The sequence below is a fragment of the Sceloporus undulatus genome, chromosome 9, assembly GCF_019175285.1.
Source record: "Sceloporus undulatus isolate JIND9_A2432 ecotype Alabama chromosome 9, SceUnd_v1.1, whole genome shotgun sequence".
NCBI classification, from domain to species: domain Eukaryota; kingdom Metazoa; phylum Chordata; class Lepidosauria; order Squamata; family Phrynosomatidae; genus Sceloporus; species Sceloporus undulatus.
In genome coordinates, this window is record NC_056530.1 from 31,552,100 (window position 1) to 31,577,211 (window position 25,112).

The 25,112-nt window shown below is 44.0% G+C and overlaps 2 protein-coding genes across 7 annotated transcripts in view; one reads left to right on the forward strand and one right to left on the reverse strand.

Annotated features, from left to right (window-relative positions):
* The window catches only part of APH1A (aph-1 homolog A, gamma-secretase subunit), a 45,228-nt gene extending 30,773 nt beyond the window's left edge, over positions 1 to 14,455 (reverse strand). For 2 of the 5 annotated variants that reach the window (XR_006100699.1, XM_042439529.1), the window contains exons 1-2: positions 13,698 to 14,455; positions 13,099 to 13,161 (exon numbers count right to left, since the gene is read on the reverse strand). Coding sequence is in view for 1 of the 5 variants with exons in the window: in XM_042439529.1 (XP_042295463.1) it covers positions 13,099 to 13,161; positions 13,698 to 13,857 (223 nt within the window). In the remaining 4 variants the exon portion in view is untranslated. Of the gene's footprint in view, positions 1 to 877; positions 3,099 to 4,685; positions 6,596 to 13,098; positions 13,162 to 13,697 lie in introns of those variants that run through there. The other 3 variants (XR_006100696.1, XR_006100695.1, XR_006100698.1) reach the window with 2 other exon arrangements.
* A 55-nt stretch (positions 14,456 to 14,510) lies between these two features.
* On the forward strand, positions 14,511 to 25,112 carry ANP32E (acidic nuclear phosphoprotein 32 family member E). Of its 2 annotated transcripts, XM_042439534.1 has the most exons (7): positions 14,536 to 14,933; positions 16,577 to 16,726; positions 18,214 to 18,336; positions 18,673 to 18,838; positions 19,536 to 19,708; positions 20,388 to 20,442; positions 22,154 to 25,112. In XM_042439534.1, exons 1-7 carry the CDS (start codon positions 14,880 to 14,882, stop codon positions 22,219 to 22,221), a joined length of 789 nt encoding a protein of 262 aa, XP_042295468.1. In that variant the 5' UTR covers positions 14,536 to 14,879; the 3' UTR covers positions 22,222 to 25,112. The 2 variants fall into 2 exon arrangements, with proteins under 2 accessions (XP_042295469.1, XP_042295468.1); XM_042439535.1 differs by lacking the exons at positions 20,388 to 20,442; positions 22,154 to 25,112 and having other exon boundaries at positions 14,511 to 14,933; positions 19,413 to 19,539.

Consider the following 25,112-nt stretch of genomic DNA (forward strand, 5'->3'; position numbering starts at 1 on the left):
CCATTTGTTTGTCTTCTTGGCCATCCATGGTATCCATTTGTTTGTCTTCTTGGCCATCCATGGTATCCATTTGTTTGTCTTCTTGGCCATCCATGGTATACTCAACATTCTTTTCCAGCACCACATCTCCAATGATTCATTTTCTTTCTGTCTTCTTCCTTCACTGTCCAGCTCTCACATCCAAACATGGTGATGGGGAATACAATGGCTTGGATTATCCTAACTTTAATGCTCAGTTGTACATCTTTGCTTTTCAAAATCTAGCACACTGAAATGGCTTGATAGATATAAATAGACAAATAATGCACCCAATAGTTTATTCTGCCTCTTCTTTTTCTGCCTACCCTATCACTGGGGATAACTGCTGAATGGGGAACGGTGAATGGGGAACGGTGGCCCACTTCATGTTGCGCATGGGGTGGATTTGGGGCGGGTTCCTTCCATCCAGATGACTGGAAACAAAGGGACCCATTGCAGAGGAAGACTCTCTGGCTCAGGAGTCTAAGGGCTAGACAAAACTGCAAATCCCAGGATGAAGTAGGATGTTGCCCAGGTGGTTTAAAGTGGAAAGGGTCCTAAGGTTTTGTCTAGATCAGTGGTTCCCAAATTTTGTTCCTCCAGATGTTTTCGACTTCAGCTACCAGAATTCTTGACTACTGACCTAGCTTTCTAGGGCTTCTGGGGGTTGAAGTCCCAAACACCTGGAAGACCAAAGTTTGGGCATCACCTGTCTAGATGGTCTAAATAATCCTGGTAGAAAGGAGAGAGAGGCAGAAGGAGAGGAGGAAAGTTTGCAACAGGAGAGTGGCAAAAGGGGCCGATAACTGTGTTGATACTATCCTTCTGGCAAAAGCACAGCAAAGGAACCCAAATTCACCTTTTAAAAATCATGTTAGCACATTTGGTGGCCGTTTTAGGCTGGAATCTGATTGTCGCTGAGGTGTTTGGGCCCTGGTTGTGACAAAAGTGTTTGCGGCATCCAGCTCTGAGCACTTCAGCAGTGCTTCTGACTTGCTATCACAGGACAGGAAAACCGCAGAGAGAAAAAGAAAGAAAGAAGTTTGATTAAGAGATATTTGTGCCTTTTGCAGCCACAGCAGAACAAACCCCACCAAGGTTTGCACTGAACAAACAGCAAACAATCACCCATTAAAGCATAAAGTGTGGTGTCCACAGGGTTATTAGGACTTGTCTTTTTTTGCCTTTTTGGTTTGCTTTCTGAATCGCTGTGTCTCTTGGTGCTGTCCAAGGCACAGGAGCCTTGTTAAGCGAAAGTGTTGGCTTTCTCTCAGAAGCAAGAAACAAAGATGGCTGGGGGCTGGCCTGACACAGAGGAGGAAGGCTGTTGTGCTTCTAAGAGACACACTGCTGCAACCTATTGAATGTCTGTGTTCCTCCAGCCCTCCTGCCAATGCTGAGGATGTTAAAAGGCTTTCAGATTGATAGAGGAGGAGGAAGAACAAATGGAAGGGCCGCTGGGCGAATAAAGCCTTTGCAAAAAGGAGCATCCCAGTGAGAGGCTTTGTTAACTGGGGTGTGTCTGTATTTCCTTTCCTATCTGATGGCACATTTACTTTCATATTTTCTTTTGATTCTTAAGAATCTGGCTGCGGCACCTCTTCTTTCCAGCTGCAGAAAGAAAACCCAAACACCTTCCTTCCTCGAGGAGGCTCCTTTCTCAAGTCGCCTTGCTTTGCCTTTGTTCCCTGTCAGTGGCTTCCCTCATTTAGTCTTTCGTACTTCCTTTCTGGATCTCCTCCAGCTTCCTTTCCGGTAACCAAAGGACGTGATGGTCATCATCCAACGCCAGGGCGATGGTGGCGCAGAATTCCTTTGCAAAACAATCTCCGTAATGGATGCAATATCTACTATGTATCTTGAATATCTCAGAATAAAACTGGGCCAAACAGGAAAACCAGGGCAGATCCATTGAGTTCCCAGAGGTCAATGCTTTGTATTCTGCATGGCCTTTTGTGTTTTAAATGATGTTTTCAAAACTGGCTTTAGACATTGTTTTGCAACAGAGAGAGGTGACTTGACCAAGGGGACCCAGAGCAGGGATTCGAATCCTAGCCTCCAAGAATCCTACTCTAACGTTCAGACCACTACACCACACTGCCTTCCGCTCGAGTAACCCAGAAATATGCAATTTCTGAGTCTGATATCGCTCACCTCCATCGCCACAATCTCCTTGAGTGTAAAAATAGCTTGTAGGAAAGTTGTGCTTCCGCAGCCCAAGCAAAGACCCTCCCTGGTGGTTCAAGACATAAATGGTATGATTTCTTTACCAGTTGTGAAGGAAATGTGCATTCTGTTTATTTGCTGGCTTACTTCATTTCCTTTCTCTCACTCTTGCATATGTGGATTTCACTTCCTCTGATGCACAGAAGATCAGGTCCGATCCCAGGTGCTTCTGGGTTTGGTCCACTCTCTTGCACCGTGTAGAAATATCACAACCATTTCCATACCCTCTGATATAAAACTGAGACACATGTGGCCAGAATTCAGCTCTTGCAGGTACCTGCCTTCCAGTCGACTCCAACTTACGGCATGCCCTCCTCTAGGATTTTCTTTGCAAGATTTCTTCCCCAAATTCTGGTTTTCCTCTGAGGCTGGGAGAGCATGGCCTGGCCATGTTCAGCCACTGGGTTTCCATGTGGGATTCGAACCTTGTTCTGCCAGAGGAATCCTTAGTGTAATGCTAAAAAAACACCACGGCTGCATCCGCACTGCACAAATAATCCAGTCTGACACCATGTTAAAGATAAGATAAAGAAATGGCTCTTAAAAGGGTGCTTGTCCTGGCTTTATTCTTTGTTTAAAATTAATATGTTTCATGCTTTTCATTTTGTTGAGTCAGCCCGATACAGGCTGCATCCACACGGCAGAAATAATCTGGTTTGGCACCTCTTTAACTGCCTATGGAATTTTGGGAATAGTAGTTTTAAGAGGCATTTAGTCTTCTCTATAACATTAAAGGATATAAACATTATCCAGTAACAAGATTTAACTATATAACGCTGTTTGCTTTTGCCTGAGCATCTTCTGCTGTCGAACAGCTCTTACTGTCAATAAGTTCCTCCGAATGTCGAGGTGGAATCTCTTGCTCTGGAGCTTTCATCCATTGCTTTGGGTCCTGTTCTCTGGAGCAGCAAAAAACAAGCTTGCTCCCTCCTCAATATGGCATCCCTTCAAATGCTTAAACAGGGCTGTCACCTCTTAACCTTCTCTTCTCCAGGCTAAACATTCCCAGCTCCCTAAGCCATTCCTCATAGGCTCCATTGAAGTCTCCCGAGGACAAAGAGGGGAAGGCGGGAGGAGGAGAGAGAAATGGGGACATTTTAGACGCAGCTGGGAAAGTGGGAAGGCGGAGGGTGAAACTGGGACTGTCCCTGCCAAGTCAGGACAGCTGGAGAGCATGTGCATGGTTTACAGTACTCCGCATGTGATATAAGGAAGGCATGTGCCGCTGTGGCAGCCCTGGGAACAGGTGCCATCTGCGCGCTTCCCTTCGCCCCCCTGGAATCAACTTCTCCTTTTGCTTTGCTCCATCTGGTGTCAGTTTAGAGGTTTTTGGTCTAATTTCCTCCAGACATGTGAGTACCTTGCCTTTTAAAGTCTGCTGGGGTTTTTTGGCATGTTGTTTGCTAGCAGAGATGTGAGAGACTTCCTTCCTGCCCCTTTTCGCCACGCGAGTTACAGTAACAAGTTATTTTGTCTGTTTAATTACTTCTGGTATGTGTACAAGCTAGATTACAACAAATTAAAGCAAATCATTCCTCCCGACGGGGTTTAATTCCTCTCGGCAGGGTTAACCAACTGTCAGGAAAACCATTTTTCGACCTGGAAATGGATATTGACCAATATTCTTTGCATCTTAGTAGGGAAATGTTTTTAGCCCAAAGACTAATTTACAGTTCAGATACGTTCTCAGAGGCTGCATCAATGAGACGTGGCTTTTCTAGTTCTGTTGAAAAACCTCCAAAGAAGGAGAGTCCACCACCTCCTTCCATAAGTCAACAAGGAATGCATTTTGCACACTGGACCAAATGATGACCCTAAATTCCTTTTCAAACGCAGCAACAAATTCCTTTTTTAAAAATAAAAAGTATATATATAAAAGAACAGCTTTCCAAACTCTGATTTTAACACAAAAGGACAAAAACAAAAACAAACGACTAAGAAAGATCAACTTCCCTACCACAAAAAAACCCCACCATGCTTTGTTTTTATCACATTAAAAACAAACCCAGCAGGCAAACAGAGAGAAGTGTGCTTATCTATCTGAGACTCACTGCATTAAAAACAAGCCCAGCAGCCAAACGGAGAAACGTGTGTTCATCTTTCTTTCTCCGCAAAACGTCAAGTATTTTCGTTTTCTTCCGGTCACAGTGTCCCTGGAAAAAGCTGGAAAAATCCATTTGGCAAAAGGGACATTTTTACCACCCTCTCCCACACTTTTAAGACTGGAAGAGAATGAAACTTCAAGGTTTCCAATTCCCAGGGACTGGGCTTGATTCTCCAGTTTTCATGGGTCATATCGAGGCGGGAAATGAGAGGTCAAATTCCCCACTTTTGGGGGAGGAAATCTCCATCTCACCTAGGAGAACAACAGCTTGCTACAGTTTGCAAACAGATTGCTGTAACTTACGAAGATTTTCCGGGGAGTCTATGTAGGGACGTACCTTCCTCCTTCCCTTGCAGTCATTGTGGGGCCAGGACTCGCTCTCTGCTCCATTCAGCATCCAACTTGATGATGATGATAATGATGATGATAATGATGATGATGATATTTATCTCTATCCTTCTCTTCCCCCAGTTCAGGACTCAAACAGCGAACAACAAGTTAAAAAACACACTGTTAAACAGTCACAAGATGCAAAGATTGACCAACCAAAATGTTTAAAACAAGATTAAAACATGGTATATGTGTTACACACACACACACACATATATGCACACCAGCACAACAATTAGCAGATTCTTTAAGCACATTGCTTACAGTCAGTCATCAAATGTGTACCGAAACAGAAAAGTCTTTTCTTACTTGTGAAAAGAAAATAGGGAGAATACCAGTCTAACCTTTCTGGAAGGGGCTTTTCAGAACCACCAAAAAGGCCCTGTGTCTCCCGCGTTCCCATCAAATATTACTTTGAGGGCGGTGGGATGGAGTAAAGGGCCTCCCCGAAAGAGCTCAAAGCATGGGCTGGTTCCTAAGGGAGAAAATGGTCTTTCAAATAGAGAACGGAAGGGACCATTGTCCCTTGCTCTCAGGTTTTGGCTTCGAAACCTCAGCGTTTGAGATGATCCTCAACAGGCAACCCCGAGTAAAGGTTGACATAACCCTTGCTTCGTGAAGGGCAAGAAATGTGGGAAAAACATCCATAAAGGAAGTAATGCAACTGTCAAAAACTTAGTCATACTCGGCCAACAGTTGACTTCTTCTGACCTTCCTCCTTCCTGTTTCACTTCTGGCCATCTTGTCTTCCTTGAAAGGCAGCAACGTCTCATGACTTTTGTTCATTTTAGAAGAATGAAACATCTTATTTGCTCTTTGTATGTTATTTTCTCTCATCTTTCTCCTCAAAGCAGAGAGTAAACCAGGAAAAAGATTTAAAGATAGTTACTGGATGCTCATGTTCAAAGAAGGTCCCAGAGCAAAGGTCTAGCCATGCGGGAAGAAGAGCATTGGTCCCCAAATGAAAATTCAGTCATTCAGACTCAAAATGTGCAGAGGGTGAAACTTTGCAAATCTTGCGTTCTTTTCCCCATCGATCTGCAAGTGCTAACAGGCGGCAATCTGCTGGTAAAATGGAGGAAGACATGGAAAAGGAGATTCTGCCCTCATGAAAACCGAGGCTCCAAGTGTAACTTTCCCAAACTCTTGAACCACTGAAGACATTGGTCACTTCTGGTTGCAGCCACTTGAATGGCATCTATGCATGCCAGTCTTTACATCAACTTACATGAGAAATGTTTAGGCCCCTTTGAGTTCTGCTAATGGCAGCATAAATGTAATTATTACTATTTTATTGACTGAGATTGTACATCACCGTCTACGTTTCATAACTTTGCAAATCCAAAACTTATATAAATGGATTAATACATTGGACATTTGCAAGGCACATCGGGGTCTCCAGTTGTGCGCCAACCTTTCCTAGCCAAAGTCCAGATGTACATGGAGCATCCATTAGACATCGAGTTGTGGCACGTCAGTTACTCCACCATTTCACAACGGATGTCCATATGTTGTAACATTGCAACGGCCCCTAGGTGAATATAGATATTGCGGAACTCCTCGATTCAATGTAAAGTTGCCATTTACAAAGACGAAGGCCAGTCCATAACAGTATCAATCTTTTCCTAGAGACAAACATTGGGAAGAGTCTACTCTATGAAATCACACAAGTTTGTTCGGCCTATGAAATAAATATAATTAATTGGGTTTTTCTCTTTTAACCAAAGTAAGAACTCGCCAGAGGAGACGTTCTTTTTTCTCTGAACAATAGGGGATGTCGATACGGTCCAGCTCTTCGAATTGTGTCATTTCCTGTGATATTCATCACATTGTTTGCTTGTTCCTCTAAGGAGCTTTCTGGATGACTCTCATAGAAACCAGTTTGGAGTACCGCCGCTGTGAGAAGGATGGGTGCAGTTCTTTTCCTCCTGCTGGCCTTGACGCTTCAGAGTCTCAGAGGTAAGCCAGGATGATGTCTGATTTGAAGTGCAATTTTATTTTACAGTGCTGCTGCTCATTTTGTCAGTCATGCAAGGATTTGGGGGTCTTGCTTGTGCTTCATGTTCTGCATTTGGTTTGCCTTGGTCTAGTGAGATATTAGTCCTGTAGAGAGAGAGAGAGGAAGTTGACTGTCCAAAAACAGATAGTGATGATGATGATGATGATGATGATGATGATGATGATGGACTTTAATATTCAAGTTGATGAAGAATTAGAGCATAACATGCCAGACATATAACTGCTGTTGAGAAATAGGTCCAAAACACACTGCAGAAATAATCCGGTTAGAGACCTCTTTCTCTCCCCTGGCTCAATGCTATGCAATTCTGGAACTGTAGTTTTGTGAGATACCTGTATTTAGCCTTCTCTGGTGCCAGGATAAACTACAATTCACAGGATTCCCTAGCACTGAGCCAAGGCTTTCAAAGAAAACCACGTGTTTTGGACCATACAAAGCTCAGATTATAGATGCGGCGATCCCAAGGGACAAGAGAATTGAAGACAAAGAGAGGGAGAGAATGATGAGATGTCTACAAATAGAGATTCAGCGCTTCTGAGAAAAGGAAAACACTCTGTTCCCATTGGCAAGAGGTTCTCTAGGAACAATTCCAAATGGATGAAATGTCTGAATGAAGACAGGAGACACTACACATAGCTTGGCTTACACATTGTAAACTGCTTGGAGAGCGCTTAGTTCATGATGAAAGCGGTATAGAAATGTTAAGTGCTATTGCTATTGCTAGTTTAATAACTCAAAACTCGTTTTAAAAGTCACCTCTCTTTTCAGAATTAAAAGATACACTTGTGTTAATCCGCAGAATCAGGACGTAGAGGGATCTTGTAGCCCCTTTGAGACTAATACTGAAAGAAAGAAATCGGCAGCATGAGCTTTCATAGGCTAAAGTCTACTTTCTCAGACTTAGTTGTTGTTTCGTTTTCTCTTAAGAGTTTTAGTTTACCCTTAAGTTTCAAAATCCACTCTTAGCCACTCTAAGGGTGAAATCCTCAGCAAGGAGGAAGAAAAAGCTGTTGAATTTCTTCAAGCGAACTTGGCAACCTCGCATGGGGTTTTCTTGGAAAGCTTTATTCAGAGGGGTCTTTCTGTTGACTTCTTCTGAAGCTGGTTCCGTGGCTGAGATGGGGATTCAGGGGCTAGTATCAGGTTTTTTTCTAACCACTTGTCTTATTGTATGCAAAGCCTGATCTTGTGGTCTACCTATACATGTTCAAGCCTGGCTTTCTCCTTCTCATCCTCTTCCATTCAAACAGGACACTCCTTTAAACCCCTTTAAAGCTAGTCAAAACCATGCTCCATGGATATGGGAGATGCTCAACGCATTGCACGTTGTCCACACTTTCCATTTTTGTTTTGGCAGGAACCATCGCCGGCGACTCCATTCTGTATTACGATGAATACGACGGGAACCACTCTTTGTATTACAGCGGTAAGAGGATCTCTCTCATGGAGGGAGATGGGGCTTGCAATGGCATAGAGAGACCTGGCCGTGGTTATCTGGATGCCACAGATTTTGCTGCCTGTCTCCTACACAGACAAAAACACACTATATTGTGCACCAGACACTGAGACACTCTATTTTCAAACAGTAGAGCCTATGAAACGTATTTTACTGCGCCAGATTCGACAGGCCAAAATCTATCCATGATGATCATGTTCTTATATTGGGCTGTACTGAGAATCAACATCCTGGCCTGTCCTCATTCGTATTTCTTTTTATTGTCCCTTTGACAGAGAGCGGCGAAGAGTTCCCCTATGACTACTATTATGATGGTAAGGTGATGGGGAAAGAAGAATTGGAATTGTAACTGCATGGAGAATCGTTGGACCTATTGGGACCTGGGGCAAATGTCTCTGTCTCATGACAATAGGTCAGAAATCTGAGGTGCTTGATCTGGCCGTCTCAGTGAAGTAAGGTCTACCATTTGCAAGGAGAGGTCCAGAGCAAGGGTCAGAAACCAAGGCTCAGAGCCGGAAGACAATTTTGGAAGCAGTAGGAGAGTCTGGGAAAGGGAACAAGGGCAGAGACATTGAATCCAAGAGATGGAAGGACTCCAAGGGCCACCTAGTCAACCCCATTCTGCCATGCAAGAATATGTTAAAGCACTCCTGAAAGCTGCCCATCCAACCTCCAAAGAGATCCACCATCTTCCAAAGCATTGTCAAACAGCTCTTCCAGTAAAGACGCTGGCTGCGATTTTATATTGTGGTCTACGTTGTGTAGTTTTACACATATATTTAGCTGTGTAACAGAGGTGGCTCCATCTCTTCTGAGCTTCTGCTGGGCTGCTATAATGGCATCCTTCCCTCTGGCCTTTGGTCCTTGAAAGGTTATCATGCTTTCAATATTTCTAATGATTTTTATTTTTGCTTCTAACATTTTCATTTCATTTGTACGTTGCCTTCTCCCAAGGCCGCCCTCAAAAAAGAACCCTAACATTTTAAAATCCTACCCCATTGAAAATGAGAGATTAAAAACAAAACAAAACCAGAAGTCAAAACTAAAGCCAAAGGAAAAAGGTTTCAAAGTGAGAAATAACATTTTTAATCTAGGTATCCGCTGTGGCTTAGGTTCCAGGACCTGCTGTGGATAACAAAATCCATGGATGCTCAAGTCCCATGAAATACAATTGCGTAGTTAAATGGTGTCCCTTATATAAAATAGCAAGCTTTGCTTTTTGGAATTTACATCTTTTTTGGGAATATTTTCAAACCGTGGATGGTTGAATCCGCAGATTAAAAAAATCTGTGAATATGGAGGGCCGACTGTATTGTTTTAAATATTTTTATCCAGGGGGGCATCACCTCGTGAAACAATATAAAAAGACCTTCAATAAATGTTTCTTCTTGCCTTTGCAGTCAACTCCACCTACGAATATTTCAACTATTCTCACTTCGAAGAGACCAGGGTAAAAGTAAGTCGCGCCTTTAGGAAAGTCTGTTTTTTGGCAGGATCATCTCTGGTGTGTGTGGGACGGTGGCGGTGATGAATTTTTACACAGGGCTACCAAAAAAGGTTATGGTCAGATCTGTAAGACTGCTCTCAGAAATAGCCACTGTCCCAGTGCCTTCTCAGGGTTATTTACTGGGAAACTGGGAGACTATGGGGCCTTCTTGGTGGCTGATCCCAAACCTTTGGGACTCCCTCCAATCACGATTGTGACATGGTTCAGTCTGAATTGTTTTTAAATCTCGTTAGCCATTTTGAGTCTCCTTAATGGGAGAAAGATGGAGTAAAGATGGTTACAATGATGACGAAGGTTATGGTGATGATGATTCACCCAAGTAGGGCATCCTTACTTGGACTGACAGAGACCATTCTGTTTCCTTTCGCAGAATTTCACGGGCTTCTCTGGCGTGGTTTTACTTCCCAGCCGTTGCCTCTTCTTCTCCGCTGCCCTTCTCCATGTTCTGCACTTCCTCCAGGGAGACCTCCAAATATAATCTCAGAAGGTACGGAGCTCTTCTATGGTATATAAGATAATTGTGATTTCTTGCTATGACCTAAAGATTTCAAAACCAGCAACAGAACAGGGACGGAGTCTGAGAATCTAAGAAGCTTGGATCAGGTCAGAAGATGATCCAACTTGTGAACAAGTTTGCTTTTTTGGCAAGGAAAGCAAAGGGAAGTCAGATGTGAGCATTTTTAGGCAGCCCAGGTTCAGCCAGATGGGTAAACTCCTGGGGCCCTTTCACACTACACAGTTATAGCACTATCATTCCACTTTAACTGCCCTGGTTCCATCCTATGGGCTCCTTCCAAAATTCCTTACATGTGGGAACAGAAAAACCAAGAGAAAAGGGGAGAGCGGATGAGCCTCTAAAAAGTTCGACCTGTTTTTGTCTGCTTGTACAAAGCATACCTGACTTGGTTGTTTCATTTCACATGTGCTTCATTTTTTTGTTAGTGTCAAAGTGCTCTTCTTTTTCATGGTGTAGGAACCCATCCCTGTGTTATCCATGTTATTTCTGCCCTGGACCAAATTCCCTCTTAGAGAAGTCATGTTTATTCTGTATAAATTGCCTAAAACCCTAGTGCTGGAAGGGGCCACGTTTAGTGCAACCCCAGCATACAGGAACACATGGCCTGTATAAGCCACGTTCATGTATCTCTCAGATTGGTATGCTTTACATTAAGTTGCTCACTTTTTAATATCGTATGCGTTCCAAAGATGAAGTTATTCCTTCCTTAGACTTAGGAACCAAGCCTCTTCTTTTCCTTCAACATTCATGTCGATTGAAAGAATTGTGCTGCTTCTTCCACATCCCTAACCAGGGTTTTCTGCTTGTCTTTCCAGCACAGATGAGTCATGTTTCCTTGACACCTTGTGGAATATCACTTGTGAAATCTGAGGGACCCGCACAAGTCATTTGGAGTTCTGTGAAAAGAACAGAACTCTTATACATAAACTCTTGGACATGTGTAAAAGACTTGTTTGGGTCTGCCTACTCACTGACCATCGAGAGATCCTGGAAAGCTGTAGATAGCAGCCTGAGAAACTCAGTTTTCCAACAACTCGTAATACATGGAAAATATATTCCTGTGGTTTCTTAGTGTGCCACTGTCTGCAATTTGCCAAAATTTGCACAGATTTGTATGGCTCCCTCATTTCAGCAGGCTCTTTGGGTTCTCTAGTGGGGCCCAAAATGCAAGGAGAGTGATCTCCTGGCATTAACCAACGACCTGTGATTTGTCAAACATTTAGAGCAACCAATGGCAAGGCATTTTAATTTGGAACATTCCATCCTATCTCCCACATTGAATCATATATTAGAGCTGAAAGGGACCCCAAGGGCCATCCAATCCAGCCCCCTGCCATGCAGGAACACACAACTAAAGCACTCCTGAAAGATGTCCATCCAGCGTTTGTTGAAAGACCTGCAAAGAAGAAGAGTCCACCACCCTCCAAAGCAGTCAAACGGTATTTACAGTCAAGACCGTTGTTCCTGATTTTTAGGTGGCATCTCTTTTCTTCTCATTTGAATCCACTGCTTTGTGTTCTCATCTCCAGAGCAGAAGACAAGGTTGCTCTATCTTCTACATGATACTCCATCCAATAGTTAAAGATAGCTGTTTTATGTTGTTTGTCAGTCTCCTCCAAGCTAAACATCTCTAGCAGCCTCAGTTATTCCTCACAAAGCTTGGTCTCCGATCTTCTTGGTCATTCTTCTCTAGGCAACTTTCAGATGGTCAACCTCCTTCCTGAACTGTGATGCCCAAAACCAGATGCAGGTCAAACCAAAGCAGAATAGAGTGAGACCACTACTACTTCCCACGATCTGGACATGATGTTCCAGTTGCTACAGCCTGAAACTGAAATCTGATTCTTCAGTAACTGAAAGAGGAACACTACATGACCCAAGAACAGTGCAGAAAAGGGAGAACTTCTTGATATATAGACTCAGCATCCTAACCATCCATGGCCTCAGCAGAGAAGATAAATGACTGTGTTTATCCGTTGTGGAATATCCCATCCCCTGAATTCTCTAGATGTTCATCTTGAGTAGAGCATTGATTAAAAAGTTGAAAGGATCGATTGACTAAAAGTCATTAAATTGGCCGCCAGGTCTATTTAAAATGTTGAAAGAAGACTGTGATGTTTCCTGTGCATTTTTAGCTGGGATCTTCCAAGAGAAAAGTGTCTATACTCACCTGGTGCACAGGCATCCTCTAATCCTATCCTGTAAATCAATGGTTCTCAAACACTGGCCCTCTGGATATTTTGGACTTCAGCTCCCAGCATCCCTATCCAGTATGTCCATTGATCAGTGCAAAACCTCTGAGATGCCAAAGGCTGAGAATCAGGGCTGGAATATTATAAACCCATTTGAACATATGTGGACCTGCAGTGTCACCTGCTGGTGTTCAAATGCATTACAAAAATACAGGTAGACCTCAGCACAATAACATCCAAAAACCACAAAACAGTGATATCTTTCGTCGACCAACATTGGTACACCTCAGTTAGTGAAGTCCATGTGTTTCTGGGCATGGCTTCTCTGGAAGAAAATTTGCTTCCAGAGTCAGAGATAATATAGAAGGAACAGGGATAGGGTTCCTATATCACTTAACATTTTGGTGACCAAACTTATAGGTCTATATTTTTAATAATAATAATGATGATGAGATAGCCTTAGGTGCCTTCCCCTTTTCTCTGTTTGTAGAATCGTAGGGTTGGAAAAGAGCCCCAAAGGCCATCCAGTCCAACCTCATTCTGCCATGCAGGAATAAACAAAGCACCAATGGTACTATATGGCCATTCAGCCTCTGTTTAAAGACCTCCCAAAAAGGTGACTCCACCACTCTCCAAGGCAGCATCTCCCAATGTCAAACAGCTCTTACCATCAGGAAGTTCCTCCAAATGTTGAAGTGGCATCTCTTTTTCCTGTAGTTTGAAAACCAGTCCTGAAAAACACCAAAAGCAAGACTCAGCCCGTGCCAATGAACATTGCCCAGGGTCGGGGGGGGGGTTCCCAGCAGACAATGGATCACTAGCCAAACAGACACAAATCCTCCTTTGCTGATCTCCCAGCCTGAGACCTCGCCATTCAACAACAGACCAACATAGAAATTAGCATATAAATCCCTTCCTCTCAACCAACAGTATATATACCCCATTATCTTCCATGCCAAAATTCTTTGAAGATGCCAGCCAGAGTCAGGAATAAACTCTTCCAGAAGATGGTCACATAGCCCAAAAAACCCACAAAAAAACCCTAAAGGTATCACAGTTTGGTGGATTTTTGTTCTTTCCAGACTTGCACTGCTATATCTTTGAACCCACAACCTCAATCTTCTCTGAAGGGGAGTGATGACTTCCTTTCCCCTCTGCTCCAGGAAGCCAAGGCAGGCCAGGTTTTTTGGAGCAGCCCTCTCCTGAACAGCCTTTGGGCCTCGGAGCTGGGCTTGGAGGACACACAAAAGAAGCGGAGGAGGATTACCTGATGCTCTGCAATAGTAGGAACAGTTGGTGGACTCCCCTTCTTTGGAGGTTTTTAAAGAGAGGCTGGATGGCCATCTGTCCCAGGGAGGGTTTTGATTATTTGTTGGACTGGGTGGCCCTTGGGGATCCCTTCCAACGTTTAAACTCTCTCTGAACATGAGTGTGACAAGGTTCAGTCTGTATTGTTTTTAAGTATCTTGTTAGCTGCATTGAGTCACATTATTGGGAGAAAGGTGGAGTAGAGACAATGATGATGATGATGATGATTCGCCCAAGCAAGATATCTCTACTTGGACAGAGACAGACCTTTCTATGCATTCTGAAGAGGGTTGGGCTCAATGGCCTTTGGGGGTGCCTTCCAACTATGGGATCCTATGCATTCCTGCATGGCAAAAGGAGGTTATACTGGATGGCCCAGATATTGGTGGTGTCTCCTTTCCTGGAGGTCTTTAAGCAGAGGCTGGATGGCCATCTGTCACAGGGGGTGCTTGGGTTGTGAGTTCCTGCATGGCTCTTGGGGTCTCTTGAACTAAATGTCCCCTGTCGCTTCCAACCCTAGGATCCTATAATTCTGAGAGAGGGGGTCCTTGGGGAGGAGAGTGAGCCACAAAGGACAACCTCCTTCAATGAGAGGATGCCCTCCATTTGCCCTCTCCATCCCTGGCCCCATGGGAGCCCATCTTGTGTGGGCCTGCCTCCAACCCCAATGTGTGACAAAAGAGGAGGAGGAGGAGGCCTAGGGAAGAAGGAGGAGGAAGAGGGCTTGGAAGAGAGTGGGGCTGCTGGCCCAGGAGGAAGGGAAGGGAGGGAGGTGGAAGAGGGTGGTTTCCCCTGTGCATCCCTCCTCCTTTCCTCCTCTCCTGCTGCGTTCCCTCCTTCCGTGGGCGTTGAGGCGGAGCGTGTGTCGGGCCCTCCATGCGGTGGATGATGGAGGCTCAGTCCGGCAGCGGCCATTGAAGGGCACACAGCTGCGTCGTCGTCGCCTTTGGCCAAAGGAGGGGGAAGGCCTCTGGGCAAAGGAGCTTTCTTCTGCCCATCCTTTCCAAGGCGAAAAGGGGGAGAGGGAGAGGGGGCAGTCCGCCTCTTTCCCCCTTCCTTCCTTCTTTCCTTCCTTCCCTTCCCCTCCTCCTCCTTCTCGTTCTTTTCCGCGCTCCCTTCTTCTTCTTCTTCTTTGGAGGCGATGGAGATGAAGAAGCGCATCCACCTGGAGCTCAGGAACCGGGCGCCGGAGAAGGTGAGCCAGGGAAGCAAGGAGAGGAAGGCCTTTCGACAGGAAAAGGGGCCTTTTTGCACCCCTTTCATTCGGTGCGTAGTTTGGCTTCGGGGGAAAAGGGAAGAGAAGAAGAGAAGAGGAGGAGGAGGAGGAGGAAAGGCTGGCCATGGCGCTGGGGCCGCCCAGCAACTCCTTGGCTCCTTCTGTCTTTCTTTCTTTCTTTCTTTCCTTTTTGGTCAAGGTTTCAGGGCTGTAAAGGCTGGGGAAAGAGGGGGACCCTCTTCTTCTCCTTCTCAAAGGCCTCTTTTTAGAGGAAAGGAAGGAAGGAAGAAGGGAAGGAAGAAGGGCTCTTTGGGAGGAGGTCTCTCCTTCTTTCGGAGCCTGGTTTGGCCCCCAGTTTTGTGTGAAGAGTGTGAGTGTGGTTCAAGGGCCAACAACTTGGGAGGAAGAGGATGGGAGAGGAGGAAACACACACCTGGAGAGATATACAAACACACACAACTACCATACACATATATGTATATATACACACATGAATACAGGGAGAGAGAGATGGATACACACAGAGATACACAGAGAGAGATAATACACTCACACACAAATATATACAGAGAGAGAGAGAGAAAGAGAGAGACACGCACAAATACACACAAACATATGTATAGACACAGATACGCACACACACACATATATTGATATACAGAGAGAGAGAGAAAGATATCTATATCTGGGTCACGGCTTGGTTGACAGAACTCTTTCCCTGCCACCAAATCCCAAAGCTGGGCCTGTGTTTTATGCCCTTTTTAAATACCTCTCTCTCTCTCTCTGGGGATGATGGCTGCCAAGGCAAGCCAGAGGCGTTGTTCCCAAAGGCAAACTTTCCCCCTGAGAAGCAGCCCTCTTCCTTCAGGCCCACTTTGAGGACTGGCCCTTTTGTCCAATCTAGGTCAGGCGTCCTTCTTTCACACATTGCCATGCGCAGGACCTGGCTGAGATGGGTCTCTCTCTCTCTCTCTCTCTGCGTTGTGTCAGCTACGCAACCGGACAACGACAACACCAATGTCGTCCTCCTGGCCCTTGCTGCTGCTGCTGCTGTTGGGAAATGTGGCCCAATTGTTTGCGGAGGGAAGCCATTGCGGCTGAACGTGGCGAAAGCTCCCTGGCTTTTTATTTTTAACTTCGTAACGCTGGGCCAGAAAACAAGGCCAGGGCTTGGATCCATCTTGGGCCCTGTCTCCACATCTCTCCCCAGGAAAAGGAGGAGAAGGAAGGGGCGAGATGGCTTTGCGTGGCTTTTTCCTGGTTAAAAAACACAACGGGGACACGGCAGGGTTGCGTTTGTCGTGAACTGCTTCCAACCTTTGGATCTTGTCAATCTACAAGAATGCATTCGAGTAGAGAAGGAGAATGTCGAAACAGGATCGAGTAGTTCTCAGAGCAGAGCAAATAAAAGGGTAGACTCTCCTTTGAACGGAGGGTAGATAGGCATTTTGTTTCAGTTGTGTATTCCTGCACAACAAGGGGTTAGATTAGATGGCCCTTCAGGGTTCCTTCCATGGCTTGAGAGGCTGTGGTTCTGTCATGTCTGGCCTTCCAAGTGTGAGCAGACGGCTGAGGCGCTCTCCTCCGGCTCAGAGGCGGTTGTGTGCTCTTCCCCGCTGCAGGTCACGGAGCTGGTCCTGGACAACTGTCGCTCCAGCAACGGCGAAATCGAAGGCCTGAATGACACCTTTAAAGAGCTAGAGTTCCTCAGCATGGCCAACGTCGAGTTGACATCGCTGGCCAAGCTCCCGGCTTTGAATAAACTTCGGAAGGTGGGTCTCGGTCCGGGAAGGTGGGTTTGGGTTCTGTCCGGTGATGATGGCCAGGTGGCCCTTGCTTGCCTGGGGAAGTCTTGCTCAGATTCATAGCATCAACATTGTTTGTCGTGTATCTATGGAGGAGTCTGATCTGGCCACGGCAGGACATGCCTCAGTTGCATCCTGTTTGCATGCTCTCTTAAGTGGGGCTGCCTTTGCAAAGCGCTCAGAAACCTCACTTGGCCCATACGAACAAGCAATAATTACGTGGTTTTCTGTTAGTGTTAATGTTTGTCAGTAGTTATAAAGCATGTTGGTTTTGTTTTCATTACAGTGCAACTCTGTGATCGACATCTGCCAGACACTGAGCATAGAAATTGCATTGGAGGAGGCACAAAGGCCTAATGCAGTGGTCTCTCTAGGAATAATCTCCAGGTCTTTCAGTGCGACTTTTGGTTCAAGTTAACCACGGAGTTGCGCTGGAGGACCTAGTTATTCCTAGAGAGAACGTATTAATAAAATCTGTGAATAATCAAATCCGCAAATGTCAAAGCCATAAATGTGGAGGGACGAGTGTGTGTCTACATGGCTTGGGGTTCCCCCCTTTATAAACTGTTTAATCGCTTTTTAAGTAACTTCTATATCTACTTTCATTAATGCCTTTGTACAGTTTTAATCTGTATTGTTTATAAATATGTCATTGGCTGCTTTGAGTCCCATTATTGAGAGAAAGGCAGACTATAAATGGATATAAAATAAACTAAATGAGTAAACTTACCAACAAGAAGGAAGGTGGTGCAGGTCACTCTTGAGTCCCAGTTCTGGAAAATAAGGGAGATACAAATAAATATAATAATAATAATAGTGGTTCCCAGGCTGTCTGATGTGAGAACCAGCTGCCTTTCCCCTGTGTCTTCAGGACTATATTTGTGCCTCAAAATACTGAAGGCCTACTTCAGAAGTTATCTGTTGCAAAGTGATAAACACAGCCATGTAAATATCGAATAGCTGAAAAATACACAAGCAAGGTATGGCTACTCAAAGCAAAACATCAGATAATAACTAAAGAAAGATACCAGTTATTGTTTACTAGGAGTAACTTGTCTCCAAGACTGCAGGCGCATGAGGTTTGTGAATTGGAGATGCTAGCAAAAAAAGGAAACTATCCTATAACAAATCTAAAATGAGGATTTATAAAATGTGGTGACCCTGTCTCAGGGTTTCCATGGCCAGGTTTCTTCAGAGGAGGTTTGCCATGGCCTTCCTCTGAGGCTGAGAGAGTATGACTTGCCCAAGATCGCCCATTGGGTTTCCTTGGCTGTCTTAACGTTGCTTTTTGGACATTTTTAACCTTATTATAATTGTTTTAATGATTAACTCGCTTTGCAAGCCCAGTTTTTGAGGTAGAAAGCTGAAGTTAATCATAACAACTACAAGAACACAGACTTGGGAAAGGTATCAAAAACTGGCGTGCCTCGTTGTGAGACGCTTTTGCCTTGCAGCTGGAGCTGAGCGATAACCTAATTTCCGGAGGCCTGGAGGTCCTGGCGGAGAGGTGTCCAAATCTTACGTACCTAAACCTGAGCGGCAACAAAATCAAGGACCTCAGCACTGTGGAGTCCCTTGTGAGTAAAAAGTGGGGTTTACAACCTGTTGTACGGAGGGTTATTGAGGAGCTGTCAGGAATGTGGAGTCAGTATTCCTAGGCCAAGCCTTCGACTCATCTGTTTTTCTACTTTCTGAGCCTCACTCCCAACTCCATCATAAATAGCAAATGTGGATTAATTAGTAATAATAAATTCATTGTCGTTAAAGTCGCTTCTTCACTTCCTATTTCAGAAAAGGACTTAAATTGTCCCAGAGGGGTCTGGAAAATGGTAACGAAGCTCCCCACATCCTATAATGGGATAACCACGTTTTTGGAAGTAAGAAAACTAGTCACATCCTTGTCTTCTTTTCAGCAAAACCTTAAGAATTTGAAGAGTCTGGATTTGTTCAACTGCGAAATCACAAAACCAAAAGATTACAGAGAAAGCGTGTTTGAGTTGCTTCAGCAAATAACGTACCTAGACGGGTTTGATCAAGACGACAATGAGGCCCCCGACTCAGAAGACGAAGAGGATGAAGGTAGCTACACAAAATGCGTGGATTGCAAAAGTTAGCAAGTCTTTGCTAGCTTAGATAGGAAGGTGGGAGTTAAGAGTACCAGGGATCAAGTAAGGGCAAGGATCGTGCAAATGGTGTGGTTTAAAATCCACTCTTCAAGATGGTGGCTATATATGTAATTTCAAAAAGGATAAAGGAAAGCTTAAAGGTAAAATACATTTGCGATTAGCAGTAAAATGTGTTTCTTGTATAGAGTTTCCAGCATTAACTTGTGCTTACCCCTGGCAAGCTGTAACATTCACTTGGGCTTAGATTTACCCGTGCAGGAACTATAGATTGTAGATGTTGGCTACATCCACTGCAGACATAATCCAGTTTCACTCCACTTTTAACTGCCATGGCTCAGTGCTGTGGGATTCCGGATATTGTAGTGGCGCTGGAGCTCTATGAGAGAGAAGGCAAAGTATCTCACATTCCTCCCTGCATGCACCCAGAAAACCATGGAGAACTTGGCTAAGTCCGCCTTTCACATGTTGCCTGCATAAAAGGTAGAGAGTTCCGGAGCATTCAGACTTGTCTCCTGTGTTGTGTTCAGTTGTGGTACCATCCCAGGAGGACTTCAAACGCGGGTTGGTTTTGAATCTGCAAATGGGCTCTTGAATTCCCGGCGCGAGAGTAGCCTGCGGCATGCATTATATTAGCATACCCTTCCCTTCAGATGGAGACGAAGACGAAGACGAGGAAGATGAGGACAAAGCCGGGCCCCCGGGAGAATATGAAGAGAACGACGAGGAAGACGACGATGCTTCAGACTTGGCGGAAGGGGAAGGCGAAGAGGAAGAGGAGGAGGAAGAAGTCGGACTCTCCTATTTGATGAAAGAGGAGATCCAGGTGAACATATCACTCCTTTTACTCATTGATTATTGACAGGCCTGAGCACATCTGCAGAGAAGTAAGTCTTGAGTCCAATAGGGCTTACTTCCAAGTAAGTGGGCAACGCTCAGATGTTGGAAGGCTCCAACTTAGCATTAAGATTGCTGTGTATACATTTAGTCTCAGTCTTCTAAGTGAGAAGTTATTCTCAAGGTATTTGACAAGTCAGGGCTGTGGTTGTGGTTGTGTGCCACAACGCCTTCTACGATGTTGTGCCCCTATGGTGGCATTCCCTCCCTTGAGAGGGATGTTTGGTCTTCTAGCAACAGTTGAAAACACAACTTTTTATGAAAGAGTGTGTGGTCTTAATGATTTTGCTTAATGTTTTAAACTGTTTTGTCAAATTGCTTAGTACGGTTTTAAACTTTACGTTACTTATACTATGTTTTAAATTGTTTTAAATTGTGTTTTATCTGTATGCCACCCAGAAATCTGATGATGTAGGCGTTCTTGTGTGCCTTCCAATTATTGCCAACTTGTGGTGATATTTCTATGAAGATTTCTGTCTTGGCCTTCTAATAAGTTTTGACTAAGCAGAACTAGTAAACTAGGATGGGACAGGAGTATGAATTTCCCAAGGTATTTATGAAGTGGCATTTTTGCAATCTGCTGAAAGCACTGTTTTCTTTTCCTGAAGGACGAAGAAGACGATGATGATTATGTAGAGGAGAGAGAGAACGAAGAAGAGGAAGGTAAGTGTCGTATCTAGTCTGCCACCGAAGAAATTCATGTGTGATCATTAAGACATCTGGAACTTACTGGGTTTTTATCCAAAGTTTCCTTTCCAGTGATAAAGTTCTGGTTCACAGTTAAGACCATTTATCTTCTGGTTTGATAGAAGTAGTTGGAGGTAGAAAATTAAAGAGTTTGCCAGTATGTGGAAGAGTTTGCTGGCTGAGAGCAGCTGAAGTGTGCTCCAATTAGTCATTGCTCTAAAATTGAGCTTGCGCTCCATAATTTGTACACAAGTGCACAGAGAAACATAGAACACTGCTTTTAGAGGGACTCAGACCATGTATCTGTCGAGCCCCTTTTGCCTGCACTGACTGGCAGCCACTTTCTGGGACTGCAGGCGGGAGTGTTTCCTAGTGCTTCCTGGAGAAGCCAAGGATCGAAGCTGAGGCTTTTCTACACACATGGCACATGCTCTGGCACTGAGCTCCCAAGCAGGTGCGAGGGATGTCTTACACTTGGAAGAACTGAGCAAAGGTGTTTCTGTGCATCCCGCATGACATTGGTCAAAAGTTTGTTCAAGAAACAGTCATAAAGTACTTAATCTTCCTGAACGGCAAAAGGACAGTCACTGAAATCTGTCCTGTAAACCAGTGGTCATTGGGTACATGATAAAAGTCCTCTGTACTGCTGGTATTGAATTCTTTCATTTTGCTTGACGGAGTCCCATGAGGTCTTCTGAGGAGGCCCTTCTCTCTCTCTGATCACCTTCATCTGGTGGGAACAGAGGAGACGGGGGCCTTCTCAGTGGCAACTCCCAGACTTTGGAAGTCCTCTTCCAGAGAGATTAGGCTGGCATCCTCCCTATTTTCCCTTTCATAGGCAGATGAAGTCTTTTTGTTTCTGCAGGCATTTAAGGGCTGCTTGCTGGAGGTTCTAGGCTGTTTGCTTCTTCTTTTCATTTTAATCGCCATGATTTTAACTGCTTTTTCTTCTGTTAAGAGTTTAATTATATTTTCACTTCTATACAACGTGTTTTTTAAGCTGTATCTGCTTTATAAGCCCCAGACTGGGATACAAATGAATATGAGGACGGTGGTGGTGATGGTGATGCAGAATATCTTGTTCTCTGGTTAGCAAAGTCACATGGACATATTTCTGTTGTGTATTCTCATGATATGCTATGCCCAGCAGCGATAAGAAGTTGTTTAGCAATACAGTGCTTTGGAGTAACCCATGGTTCAGTCTAAGTTTGAGCATGCAGAATCATGAAATCCTAGAGTTGGAAGAGGTTCCCAGTGGCCTTCAATTCCATCCTGCCCTCTCAGTTCAGGAACTATTCATTTGACCTCTCTTAGAAGACATCCTGAGAAAGAGACATCCCCGTTCTAGGCAGTTGGTTCCATTGCCAAACCATTCAGAAACTCCTTCTAGTATCTGGTTGAAATCTGTTCCCTGTGACTTGAAACCATGAGACCAGGTGCCCATCCTTTCTAGGGCAGCAGAGAACAGACTTGCATCCATGACGGTCCTTGAGATACTTAAAGGGTATGATTGTGTCACCCCTCGAGTCTTGTATTCACCAAGCTGAACATGCCCAGCTCCTTCAACCTCTCCTACTACATTTTATCGTCCTTGTTGCCCTTCCCAGAACCTGCTCCAACTTGTCTAGATCCTTCTTACAAGGATGCACCCAGATGTACCTGTGACAAATGTCTCTTTTTCCCGCAGCCGGAGGTGTCCGAGGGGAGAAGAGAAAACGTGCCGCTGAAGACGAAGGTGACGAGGATGATGATTAAGTCGTAGCAAAGAGAACTAGGACCAGATTTCAGATTTGTTGCAAGATATGCAATAGTGATATGCAGCCTTGTATGTCTCCATGTATCATAGGTTTCCCTACAGAAGACATTAATGTGTTAACTTTTTATAGGAAGTGTGTTTTTACTCTTTCTTTGCCCTTTTTATCATTCCAACTAAGCAGTGATCGCCCATTATCGATATCATGCGCAGGTAAACACTGTTTCCATCTCTTGTAATCATTGAACCAGTTGTCTCCTCACCTTCTTTCCTGGGGCCCAAGATTTGATTTCTTTTTCTTCCTGCTAGATTTTCAAGTGAGCATGCTCTTGGGCCTAGCCGCAGTTAGGCAAGAGAGACCCTAAGAAGTTTAATTTAAACGCTCTACAAGACAGCACACTAAAAGTCAGATACATCGCAGTGGGATAACATTTTATCATTTCAAAAGGATGTCTGAAGAAGGCACACATGAGTCGCGTCCTGAATTTCCTGTTTTGCACCCAGAGTCTCATACTTGCGCTCATAATGCCACATCTCTAGGGAACATTGATGCAGACCTTTAACGAACGCATTGGGTCAGCTCTTTATCTGAGTCTCGCTTTTTATTCCTAAACATTTAAAAGACAGAAATGCCCCCTTAAATAAAAGGCAACTGAGACATACTTAAGTTCCTTGATGTTCATCCTACGCTGTTCCCTTCCTGACCATAATATCCCTCAGGAATTGTCAGATATTTGAGGATTCTACCTCCTCCTTTAATTTTCAGAACATGAAATGTTTTAACTTTCATCGAGAAGACTCCTTAATCATGTTAAACACTAGGAAATGAGCTTTTCCTTCGATATCGTTTTTCTAAAGCAAGAGTTGGCAGGTAAGTTAGACAGCGTTGGGTTTCTGACTGTTTCCGATCCAGGTTTGGAAGCAGATTTGGAGGGGCTCAAAGTTATCTCTAGTCACACAAAACACAAAAAGGCTATGGAAAGTTGGTGGGCCAACTGGCAGTTTTCAGTTGGCAATTCTGATTGAATACAGAGGTCACCGGTTCTTTCCTTCAAAGTGTGGCTCTTTGCTGGAGGGCTATTCAAACAACACTGTTTAGTGGGATTTCTCGGTAAGTTTCAGGAACATGTTCACGCATCCCAGGAATCAGGAGAAACTGACCAGTGATGATCAGACTTTGGTTCTCTGGCTGTTTTGGACTCCAACTCCCATGTGCCCCAGCCAGCTTGGTGAACAGTCAGGAATTCTGGGAGCTGAAGTCCAAAATATGGAGAACCAAACCATTGGTGGTGACAAACTGGTTGCCATTCATCTTACTTTCCGTTAGGCAGGTTGCTTTCAAAAAGAAAAACCAATGGAGACGCAGAGCTCTTTTCGGTCCTGGCTTAGGGCAGACGGGCTTGTATTGTTAAATAAGTATTTTACCCAAATAATACACAGGTGTATTCAAGAGAAGCTATTTTTTTATTACCTGTCCTGCCTGGGAGACGCTTGTCACTAATTTGGGGTAAAAATAATAATAAAAGGGGTATTTTTGCATAGAGGGAGTTGGCCTGCGAATATGAATAATCCATTACTCGCATTGGTAACTCTTGGTGTGTGACGTCAGGCTCCTAATTTAGTTTTGACGGCGGCGCCACATTTGAGAAGGATCGGCCAAAATCTGGTACGGTTCCCCCGTGGATTTTCATTCCTAGCGCAGCGCAACTGACGCAAAGGCGCTTGGAGCAGAGGGGAACGTTAAAAAGAGAGGCAATTTAGTAGAAATTGTGGGTATTTTTTGGATCATTTTAACCTAAAAGGATTTGGTAAAGGCTTTATCCCAATACTGTTCCTACCTTTGTGTATGGATGATGATTTTTTAAACTTTGTAAAAAGTTCTAGAGGTTCTGTGTTCAAAGCCGTTTGTGTCAGGTTTCTTGTGATGGTGTTTTTTCACCCTTTATACTTTGATGTTCACTTTTATATAGTTTTAGATAATTAAGGGAACCTTTCCTTTACAAAGAAAAGTATTCAAAATGTGATCATAAATGGGACTGTGCCCACAAGCCCTATTCTTGCTTGGATGCTTGCCATGTGGTTGTGCAGTTGTGTTAACACTTCGGTAAAAGAGGATTAATTTTTCTTACCTAAAGGAATGTTTTCCTTTTCGTCTGATCCCTCTGATGAAATTTGCAAGTGAGGTATCTTTGTGCGTGACCGACGTTTTTTTAATGCTGATGGATTGAAGTGATGACAGTTCAATGAATTTGCATTCGGGCCACTTTGAATGGCTGGAAAACATGAGTAAAAACCAATTGAACCCAAGCTTATCTATCCCATAGCAAATATATTTAAACAGCTAAGATCTCTTGTATATCCTACAACAACCAGCTAAATACATTGCCACAGTTTGGAGTTTTTGTGAAATCATAAATGTTGCTTTTTGTTTGCTTTCTTTATTTCTAAGACGACAAAAAAAGAGCATTAACACAGAGCCTCTGGGTGACTTTTTAACATTTGGTGGGGTTGGTTTTCCTTCTTGTCTTTTTTGGCTTGGTGGGTTCTTTAATAATAATAAAAAATAATAATATGTAAGGGTGGGTTTTATATTTTGTAGAGATCTTTTTGTCCTATTTGAATGCTCTTTATATGGCGGTATGTATATATATAGTGTGTTCGATTCCTTTTCAAATTCTAAAAAGGAAAAAAAAGATACGGACTCGGAAGAACTGTTTTTTTTTTCCCTTCGATGCAACTGTGTTTTGAAATAAAAGCCATGACAGTGTTAAATAAATAACCGATTCCTACAGCACACTTCTGATGGGTTTTAGTTGTTAACAGAATGTGAGTGTTTTTTCTTCCCCCTTGTGTGGTGTAAATTTTAAATTAAAGATTTTCAATCCAAAAAAAA